We start from the raw sequence: 10,467 nt of genomic DNA, 5'->3' as shown, positions 1-10,467 counted from the left end.
TGGCAGCTGCAGGCTGGGCTCAGCCTCAGGGACCCAGTTCCTCGAGGGCAGGCTCCTGCTTGCTTCCTCAGGGTATTTTTGGGAACAAGCCTTGCACCCCATCCCCTTCCCTCCTGCGAGCCCAGGGAAGGTGTGTTGAGCTTCTTGCAGCTGGTGCAACGACCCACAGGACGGCGAAGGAAAAAACCTGGAAATCCTCCAAAGGGCCCCAAAGTGCAAGATAAGCACCAGTGAGACAGGATTTATCCACCACACCTCGCCAGGGCAGCCGGCACGTGCAGGAGAGCACGACCGAGGGCGGACGCGGCCTTCGCAACGCGCGGCATGCGACACGGAAACTCGGATGCCGCTCCAATAAAGCTGTGCAGGTTTGGTTTTAATGGCAATTAACAGCTGTTAAGAGGTGAAGGATCTATTCTGCTAACACCCAGTGCTTCTCGTGGCTTTCATGAGGGGATTTGGAAATACATCTGTGAGTGGTAATTTTAAGCCACCGTAATGTACCCCGGGGAAGCGGATGGGTTTACCCTGTTTTCAGGCAGGGAGGCTGAAGCAGGCCAGGGCACGGTGTGGGGATGAGCATTCAGCGCTGGCAGAAGTGGTGAAATCCACATCTGGCTCTGTAAGAGGGATGGGAGCGAGCCGGGGACCAGCCAGCAACATCAGTGCAGTTTTCACCAGCGTTCCCCCAGTCTTTTATTTTGTGGGGAGATTAACTTGGTGCAAAACCAAAGGCACTCACGAGTTTAACCTTCAGCAGGACCCTCGCGCTGGGGGGGCACGTAGGAAATCGTCTTTCCCTGGGAGATGCTGCAAATCTGGATTTTCCAGTTCCTGGAGGGCTCTGCTTGTTTAAATTAGAAGCAGATAGGAGAGGTGAATTTTAAGAAGGACAGAGCAAAGGCACACAAGTATGCAGTTAACTTCTAAACTTCTTTCTCTGGCTCTCCCGCTGAGTAAATGCTTTAGGAGCTTCAAACCACAGCTTTTAATATCTCCTTAACATGCCCCGCGATTCCTTCCCCCCTGTCAAAACAGCGAGAGCAGCTGTGAATATTTTCCATTTTAGAATGTTTTGTATGCATACGAAAGTACCTGCAGCTCCAGTGGGCTGGGCTACAGAGAACTGCTGGAGCCAAGGGTATCTATTTTATATTGAACCTCAAAATAGCACATACTCCTGCCTCTCTCTCGCTCGTGTCCTGCATCCAGGAGGGTATTTTTGATTTAACTGACAGATCAAGGGAAAAATCCCAAATTTACTCTGTTGATGCACAAGGTCTTGTCATCCTGAGCTCAGCTCACCTGGATGGAGGATTGTTTTAAACTCCCAAATGCAGAACCTGTAATAGTGGGGTGTTGTATGGGGACTGCAGTTTTGGGGAGGTTTCCCATGCACGTTTCTCCACTAAACCACATTTTTTCCGCTGAAAGGTGTAACTGCCGTTTCCGTGCCTTACAACCAATTTAGCAGCTGATCCGTAGCCAAAAAACGCAGGCAGTAATTACAGCTTTGGGGTTGGTGCTCCTCTCAAAGCTCTCTATGGGCTGTGCATGTCAGCCCTCCTCCCTGCCTATTTTTTTCCCCTGATCTTAGATGAAAAAAGCTTATTATTGGGTAAAAGGGAAAAAAAATAAATGCAGCCTGATGTATCCAAGAGTCAGTCTAGCTGTGAAAAAAGCCCAGTCCACAGGTTTGCTTATGGAAAGTAAAGGGCACCCAACATGGGGCAGGTCCTGGTATTGGGGATCCCAGCCTGGGATTTGAGGTGGAAGTGAATGCACAGGTGTCAGAGCAGGAAAACAGGGTGGGATTGTGCATAAACACTCACCTGTGCCAGGCAAGGAAAAAACTCCATCAGTCTGCATTTGGACTCAAAACCAGCCTTGTTTGGGACATATTTGGCTTTACAAACCCCAGAGGTGTGGGATCAGAACTGCTGTGGAGTGGGAGGAGGGCACCAGCCCTGTGCATCCCCTGGTCCCTCTCCCTTCTTGCCTGCTCTGGCTGGGATGGTGAGGATGCTGCAGCCTCCAGCTGCTGCCAAGCTCTGGGCACAGCCCCTGGTGGGGGTTCTTTCCTGGGCTCCCCCTTCCATGTAAAGCCAGGCTGAGCACAGGGGTTATAATCAGCCAGGATTTATGGAGAAAACCGAAATCCCAAGCTGTTCTGGTCATTAATCAGAAATTCTTCGCTCGGTTCCCAAACCGTTTCCCTGGGGATCTCCTCACTGGGACCCCCCACTCCACAGCCCCCTCCCCAGGGATGGCAGCTCCTTCAGTGCAGGCAAGGGGCTGGGGTGGGGAGAGACCCCAGGCTTTGGAATTATCCAAAATAAATAAATCACCATGGATGCATCAGAATAAACCCCAGCAGGGCCCCCCTTGCCTTCAAATCCCACCTCTGTCCCTACGGGGTTTTATTTGGGGCGGATGGGACCCCGCTGTCAGATTTGGTTCTGCTTTTAAGACGGGGCAGAAGGAATGAAATCAGGGCAAAGCTTTGCCGATGCGTTGGGATTGTCGCCGTCCGCGTTTGAATGTGATTTATGCCTGGATTTCTAAATCCAGCCACTGACTGCACGCTTTAAATATAGCTCAAAAAAACACCCTGAAAACGTGTAGTAAGCACGTTAAAAACAGCGAGCGGAAAAGATGCACAGGCTAAGGATGGGAAGCAGGGGGGTTTATTGTGGGGAAAAAAAAAGGGGATTTTGGGGGGTCCTAGCAGAGGGGGATGAGGGTCCAGCAGGGCCTGGGCCCAGTCTGTGGGTGCAAAGAAGAAAGCTGGGTTGGCAATGAAGGGGTGAGTGTCCCCCACCCCCCACACCTTGGCAGCCCCCCAAAACGGGAGAGATGCTTTGGGGGGGATGAGGGCCATGGGTTTGCTTTGCCTCCCACACCTCCAGAGAGCCTCCCCCAGTTCCCCCCACTCCCAGATCCCGCCCCCCATCCTACCTGCATCCCGGGAAAGGGGGGGCAGTGCCCGGAGTGGGGCTGGGGGCTGCGAGCTCCGCACCGCTCCGCTGCCTCCTGCCCGCTGCCCTCCGCCTCCGCCGGGACCGGCACGGGGGCGGCAGCGGGAATTTCGCCTTCGTCCGACGGGAGACAAGGGAAGAAATGGAAAAAAGCAGAAGAAAAACAAAACAAGAACAGGAAGATACGCCAAAACAAAACAAAATGGAGAATAAAAAAAGGGGGGGGGGGGGGAGGTGGGAAAAGACAAGAAAATGAAGGGAAAAGCACAAGGGGAGAGAAGGAGGGAGCGGAGCCGGGCGCGCAGGGCGGGCGGGGGTGCCCCCACCCCGGGGGGGGCGGGGGGCGGCCCGGGGGCGGGCGGCACCGTGGGAACCTGCCGGGAGCCCGGGGCACCGGGATCGGGATGGGAATGGGATCGGGAATGGGAATAGGAATGGGAATGGGAATGGGGGGGCACAACGCGGCGCGGCTGCTCGCGGGACAAACCACCCCCCCTCCCTTCCTTCCCCACCCCGGTATTATTTTTAATAAAAACTGGTATTTTTGGAGAAAGCGCCTTTTGCGGCAAAGCTTTGCACGGGGTGGGAAATGTGGGAGCGGCCGCCACCCCCCCAAATTCTCCGGTGTGTGTGTGTGTGTGTGCAGGGTTTTTTGGGAGGGGGGATTATTGGGGGAAATAATGGGGAGAAAAGAAAGCGGCTGGGATTTCATGTGGAAAACGGTGGGAAAACAGGACCGCGCCGGAGAGGGGAAAAAAAATAATAATAATAACAATAACAATAATAATTAGAAAAACGCGTGTTTTAGATGAGAAGGACTTTTTTTTTTCCTTTTTGTTTTTTTTTTCGGAGGGTTTTTGCAGCAGCGATGCCCCAGCCAGGAGCTGCTGTACAAGATGGCTCCCGGCCGGGGGAAGGGGAGGAGGAGGAGGAGGAGGAGGAGGAGGAAGGGCTGGAGTTGCAAAAAGGGGGGGCCATCCCCCCCTGCCCCGCCCGAGCCTGCTTTTTCTATTTTTTATTAGCATTTCCCTGATTTATGACATGCCAACCCCCCGGCCCGGGGACAGCGGCGGGGAGGTCCGGGCGTGAAGGCATTAAACATTTATAAAATATGCTTTTAAAGCCACATAAAAGCGATCAAACCATTAATATTTTTTCCCCCCTCTCCCCCAATCCCCCCGGTTTTTTTCTGGTTTACTAAAGGAGATTGGGAAAAGCGCCCTCCCCTTGGAGGCAGCGGGGTTTGAGCCCTCGCCTGTGACGCAGTTTCGCTGTTAAATATAAATAAAAATATAAATATATATTATTATTATTTATTATTATTATTTTCGCGTTAAACCAGGGCCTTGAGCAGCGTGAGAGCTTCTCGACAAACTCGATTTTGCTCGGAACATTTAAAAATAAGCAGATTTTTGGGGCTGTTTCTCCTCTTTTCTGGCCGATGTCCCGGTCGGCGCCTCGAAACTCCGGAGTGTTGTGAGGGGGGGGGACGCTCTATTATTATTATTATTACTTTTAATTTATGCTGGATTAAATTAGATTTTTCCCTCCTCCCCTTTTTTTCGCTATAAAAGCCGATTTTTGTTTAATTAAGTAAAGAAACGGGGGGGGTTTTGGCAGAGATGAGGTGTCCCCCCGCCACTTCTCCCTGAGGAGTGCTCTGTGCTGCGTGAAGGGAAAAAGACATTAAAAACAAGGGGGGAAAGGGAAAAATAAATTAAAAATAGAAAGGAAAGAAAAGTAAAAGTTGGTGTGGCCGGCGGGCAGTGCTGGGGGGGGCCGCCCCTCTCAAAACCCAGAGTGGGGGGAGTGTGTGTGTATCTCCTCCCCCAGCCTCCTTTTTCACCCTATTTTTGAATTTTTGGGAAGGCGGGGCCCGTAGGGAGGGCAGGGGACCCTCCCCCGCTCCCCCCCAGGCCCTGAAAGGCCGCTTTGTCCGCGGCGGGGCCGTGGGAGAGGGCCCGGCGGCACTTCCCCCTCAGGCCTGCCCGGGCGGGATGAAGGATTTAACCCCCACAGATAATAAAGGGGGTCGCGGGGCGCTCCCCCCTCACGGCCCCGCTCGGAGCGGGGGGACCCGCGGCCGCTCCCCGCCAACCGCCCGCCCGCTCCGGGCGGGAGCGCGGGGGCAGCCTGGAAACAGCAGCGGGAGCGCCGGGGGCGGGGCGAGCGGGGAGCCTGGAAACCGCCGCCTGTTTACCCACCGCTGAGTGACAGCCCGGCTGGCCAATGAGAAGGCGCGGAGAGCCCGCGGGCCCGCCCCCGCCGCGCCGAGAACAATGCGTGTTTCATAGCCCCGCCGCCGCCGTTTTTCCCTCCCCCATTCCCCCGTTTTTTCCCGCCCTCCCTCCCGCCCCGCGCTCGCGCTCCCCTTTTTTTTTTTTTTAATAATTTTTTTTCTCCCTAATTTTTTTTTTTATTCCTCTCTCTTTTTTTTTTTCTCTTTTTTTTTTTTTTTTCCCCCTCCCTCCTCTTCCCTTAAGCGCCGCCGAGCCGCGCGCGCGGGGCCGGCCCGGGAAAAGAGCGGGGGGGAGGGGGGGGGGCGGTGTGGAGGCGATGCTGCAGCTCGGCGGGGCCCCGCCGCTCCATGGCGCGGCCGCCACCGCGTCGCTCCCGCGCTGCTGCCCCTGAGGAGCGGAGCGGAGCAGCGGAGGAGCCGGGCGGCGGGCAGGGCGGCGAGCCGGCACCCCCCGCCCCAGCCCCGCACCGCCGCCATGCCCCGCGACCAGGCGGCCTGACCGCGCCGAGGTAGGACCCGCACCCGGATCCGCACCCCGACCCCGGGGCGGCGGTCCCATCTCCACCCCCGCTCCCATCGACCCGACCCCCCTCTTTCGCCACATCCCTCCCGCTTTTTGCCCCTTTTTAGCCGTTTTCCCCTTTTTTGATTACTTTCCAGCCGGGATCCGGCCGCTCCCGCAGCCTCCGGGGTGAGGCTCGCCCCGAGCAGCCACGCAGGCAGGGTTTAATTAATTTTAAAATCCACTCGAAAATAATTTTTTAAAGCCCCAACAAAGCGAGATTTTTCGAGGCATAATCTCACATTTATCCCCTCTTGCTTTCTTTCTTTTTTTTTTTTTTTTAATTTGTTTTGTTTTGTTTTTTTAATCATCCTCCCCCGCCCGGGAGCCGGGACGGGCGGCGGGGCCGGAGCGGCGGCTCCCGGAGCTCCGGTAGCGCTTGGCGAGGCTTTGGGGGGAAAAACCTCCACTTTATCCCCGCAGTGTTTATTACTTCTCGCTATCCCGGTGCAAAACAGGGTGGGCGAGCGGAGCCTTTCATCAGGCTGCAAGTACAAATATAGATACTTTTATATATCTGCTTAGGTTGTTGTTTTTTGTTTTTTTTTGTTTTTTTTTTTTTCGCTCTGCCGGGAAATGATAATACGGGTTTTGTTTTCCCGAGTGAAAGAGGCGCTGGGAAAAGGAAAAATAATTAAAAAAAAAAAAAAAAAGCCCCTAACAACAAGAGCAGTCGGTGATTTGGAGCCGTGGGAATGAGCTCCGAAAGAGGCGAGAAACGGGGCTACGGGAGGGATGCCGGAGCCCGCCGCGGGGGAGAAAAAATATATATAAAAAAATAAAGAACTAAAAAAAAAAGAGGGGAAAAAAAAGGAAAGAAAAAGAAGAAATGTTTGAGTGGATGAGTTTCTTTTTGGTGGTTTTGGGATGTGTGTGTTTGTTTTCCGGGGCGAAGCGCGGTGCTGCTGGTCGGTCCCGCCGGAGCCGGGCTGCGGCTGCGGGCGCTCCCCGGCCGGGCCGGGGCTGCGGCCGTCGCAAATGTAACTCTTTGGGGACAAAAAAAAAGAAACTTTAAATTCTTAAAACATTATTTTTAAATACTTAGTATTTTGTATCCCTGCTTTTTGCCACTAGTTTTCCTTAGATTTTTTTTTTTTTTTCTCCTCACTGCTTCTTCCCTTCTCTACCCTGCACTCCGGGAAGGTGCGGGTGGGTTTTGGGGGGTATTTTTGGGGGTGGCTGTGAGCAGGGGGGTGTCGGGGCATATCGTCTCACCGCACCTCCCCCTTCTTTTCTCCTTTGCAGGCAGTGCCGAGACCGCCGCGCCGGGGCTGGCTCCCTGCACCGCGCCATGGGACGCTTGGACGCCTTATTTTTGAAAACCATCTGATTTTTTGGGGGAGGAGGAGGAGGAGGAGGGGGGTGGGGGGTGGGGGGGGGGGGCGGGAAGGCGGTGGCGGGCATCGACAGCGATCCGGGAGACTTGGTGAAGCCGGCGAGTGGATGATGGATGGCCGAGATTTTGGGCCCCCCCGCTCGGTGCACGGCCCCCCTCCGCTGCTCTCCGGGCTGGCCATGGAGAGCCACCGCCTGGGAGCCACCGGCCGCCTGGCCCCCGCCGCCGGGCCCATGGCTGCGGGGCTCCCCGCCGCCCTCCAGCCCGGAAAATTCCTCGCATCGGGCATCAGCCTCCACTCCCACCCGGGTAAGGCTCCGCGGATCCCCCGCGCCTTCCCTGCCTTCCCTCCGCGGTCGAACCGGGATCGGGCTTTAACCCCCCCCCCACCCCTTTAAAAAAAATATAAATAGCGTCATGATAATTATATATTTGTGCGCTCGCAGCTTTTTCGCGTGGTTCCCCCAAGTGTTTTCTGCTTCGCGTGGTTTTGGATTTGGCGAAAAAAGAGGAATGGGGAAGAAGTAAAAAAAAAATAAATAGGGTGATGGTGGAAAAATAAGAGAATGGAGTAAAATTAGTGGAATAGGGGGGAAAAATCGTGCCTAGCCTATAGAAGTGTCCCCTTCCAGCGTACGGTTTTGTTGGCACCGGGGAAAATCCCCGTCGCGGCGGCTGCGGAATAAATCCGGGGAATAAATCCGATTTTGGGAAAGCTGGAGAGAGGCTCTGGGAGAGGCGGAGGGACGGGACTGCGCTGCCCGGACAGCCAAAAAAACCATCCCTGGGCTGGGAAAAAGGGGTAAAATTGGGCTCTTTTGGTGATTTCTTGCCCGGTGCAGCCCGAGCCCCGCTGAGATCCCGCTGCCCCCGGGCAGCGCTGCCGGCACCGCTGGTTTTGATGGTATTTTTTATTTTTTTCTTTTTTTTTCCCTCTTTTTTTTTTTTTTTCCTCCGCTGTTCTTATTTTTCAAACCCGCAAACAAAACTTCCATGCGGTGTGAATGACTGCTCCCTCCTTATATTTTTTCCCCTTCTCGACGCGCTTCATTCTCGGGCAGCCCCACGGCTGCATTTCCATTAAAAAAGAAAAAAAAAAAAAGAAAGAAAGAAACACTGAAATATACGCAGCTTATTTTTTTTTTCCCACGGTCAGGTTTTTATTTATTTGTTTAAATTACTTTTGTTTTTTGAAGACTTTTCATTTTTTTCTGCTTTTTCGAGCTCCCTTTCCCTGAGGCTTGCGGAGTCCGGCACTGCTGGGAGGACTCTGCCGCACTCTCCTGCCCACGCTCCTCGCTCCTTTCCCTGGGAGAGGACACAAGGGATTTCTGACCGTTTGATTTCCCTCTCTGGCTTTATTTTCAATTTTTTTTTTTTTCCGCTTTCTTTCCCCTGGGCGTGGAGAGGTGACTCGGAGTTTACTTTAGGCGTTGGGAGGGTGACAGGTTTTGCAATAATAAACCTGCTTTTCTCCCAGCCGCCCGGGATGAATGACTTTGAAATTTGCAAACCTGATTGCCAACATCTGCAGAGAAGGAAGCAGCCTGAATCGAGGGAAAAAGATTTATTAGTTTTAGACTAGGTGGCAGTGCCAATTTCCCAGGTGCTAAGAGGAGAGGTGTAAAGCGAACGGGGCTATGAAGCCAAGCACATGGGCAAACACCTTTTTTCCTTCCCTTTTGTCTTTTTTTTTTTCCCTCCCTTTTTTTTCACCCCCCTCTCCACCTCCTACTGCAACAGAATATGATCTTTGCAAAAATTCATCTGGACAATCTCAAACCAAACCGAGTGCGCGTTCTTGGTATTTTTAAAATGGTTCTTATTTTTTATTGGGTAATTTTATTTTTCTTTTTTCTTTCTTTCTTTTTTTTTTTTAACTTTTATTTCTCCTCCCAAAGTTTCCTTTTCTGAAATCCAGGCAGGTCAGGAGGGAGGCACAGAGCTCTGGGCTCTCCGAACTGACCAAGCTCCGTGATGCCGTCTGAGAGCTTTCCTACCACACTGGGAGAAAGCCTCAGATTTGGGTCCCCTCACAGAGGGAGTGTGGTGTGTGATACCACCAATTCTTTTTTATTGTGTTCTTGTTTTATTTTTAAAATTATTTTTATTTTATTTTTTTCTGGGAGTTGTTTGAAATCCCCTATCCCTGCGGTGCCCGGTCTCCCCGTCCGCTCCCCGGCAAGATCCTCGCAAAGCTCGGCTTTGTCACGGCAATTCCCAGTCAGGCTAAAGTCCATTAAAAAGATCTGTACAATTAACAGCTGAAACTCCCATTAAACCACAGCAGCGGGATAGGCAGGGATATTTTTTTTTGCTGTTGTTTTTTACGGCTTTAACAATATCGCCTGAAATGATGATTGCTTCCTGCTACCGAGGGGCCCTTTGTAGGTTTGCGTTCGCAGTGCTGTCGGTGTGTGGTTTTGGTGCTTTTTTTGTTGTTGTTGCTGTGTTTTTTCGGGGGTTTGTTTTGTTTTTAGGAGGGGTGGAATGCGAAGGCTTGTGCAAGGGGTTAAGAAAAGTGGGCAGGAGGCGAAGCCTTTAAATAGAGCCAGTTCAAACCGATCCTTAAATACCGCCGGGCTGAAGAAAGAGACTCTTGAATCTGTCCCAGCGTCCTCCGAAAATAAATACGCCCCTGTAAAAATAGCATGATTGGCCATATTTGAGAATCCAGTTATGGCCGGCAGCGACTCCTTGTTTTTCCCGTACCTTCTGCTCGTTCCGGCAGCCGGGCTCTGCCCCAGCGCCAAAGTGCGGGCGCCTGGGCTGTGTCCACTGACCCCTGGACCCTCGCTCCTCTTTGGGGGATTTCTACTCCCTGGCAGCCTTTTGGCCACTGCTGTGCTGGCTGGGGGGACAAGGACAGAAGCCCCTTTGTTGGAAGCGCATGGAGGGAGGAGTGAGCTGGAGGCTGAGGCGGGAGCTGAGATGTGGGGATGCCATTCCCTGTCCCCTCTTTACTCTTGGGCTCCATCTCCCCATCCCTGAGGAGGGCGGGGGGTGCTCCCTCGATTGGCCTTGTAGAGGGATAGTGGAGGGAAGGGACTGTGTGCAATGGAATTTCAAGACGTTGTTTAAAAAAAGGCTGCAATCGATGGAAGGAGGCAGCTGAGTCCATTAAAGCTAGGGCTGGCTCTGCTCTGCAGCAGCCCGAAATATGGAGGTTTATCGTTTAGCTCCTTCCCTGTGCCGCTGTCTTTGGGTCCTGGTTTCAACTCCGTCCCAGAGAAGCGTGTTGTTCTTGGCAGGGTCTGTGTTTTGGGGGAGTTGGAAAAGGCTCCCTCAGACGGGATTGCGAAGGGCGGCTCTGGGACGGTGTCCCTGCCAGGCAGCAGCGGGGCTGTGTGTG

General features: G+C 53.3%; 1 protein-coding gene and 1 long non-coding RNA gene across 4 annotated transcripts in view; one reads left to right on the top strand and one right to left on the bottom strand.

The window, feature by feature from the left end:
* Positions 1-355: 355 nt before the first annotated feature.
* On the bottom strand, positions 356-3,188 carry LOC117003998. Its single transcript, XR_004419570.2, has 2 exons — positions 2,959-3,188; positions 356-844 (listed from the first exon to the last, which is right to left on the bottom strand). It is a non-coding gene; the product is annotated as an uncharacterized LOC117003998 (long non-coding RNA).
* Positions 3,189-7,169: 3,981 nt separating this feature from the next.
* Positions 7,170-10,467, top strand: part of TNRC18 (trinucleotide repeat containing 18) — a 54,069-nt gene continuing 50,771 nt past the window's right edge. For all 3 annotated transcript variants that reach the window (XM_033074454.2, XM_033074455.2, XM_033074452.2), the window contains exon 1: positions 7,170-7,424. In XM_033074454.2, coding sequence (XP_032930345.1) covers positions 7,223-7,424 — 202 coding nt within the window. In that variant the 5' untranslated portion in view covers positions 7,170-7,222. The remainder of the gene's footprint in view (positions 7,425-10,467) is intronic.

The sequence above is a fragment of the Catharus ustulatus genome, chromosome 16, assembly GCF_009819885.2.
Source record: "Catharus ustulatus isolate bCatUst1 chromosome 16, bCatUst1.pri.v2, whole genome shotgun sequence".
Classification (NCBI taxonomy): domain Eukaryota; kingdom Metazoa; phylum Chordata; class Aves; order Passeriformes; family Turdidae; genus Catharus; species Catharus ustulatus.
This window is presented reverse-complemented; position numbering and strand designations above follow the sequence as displayed.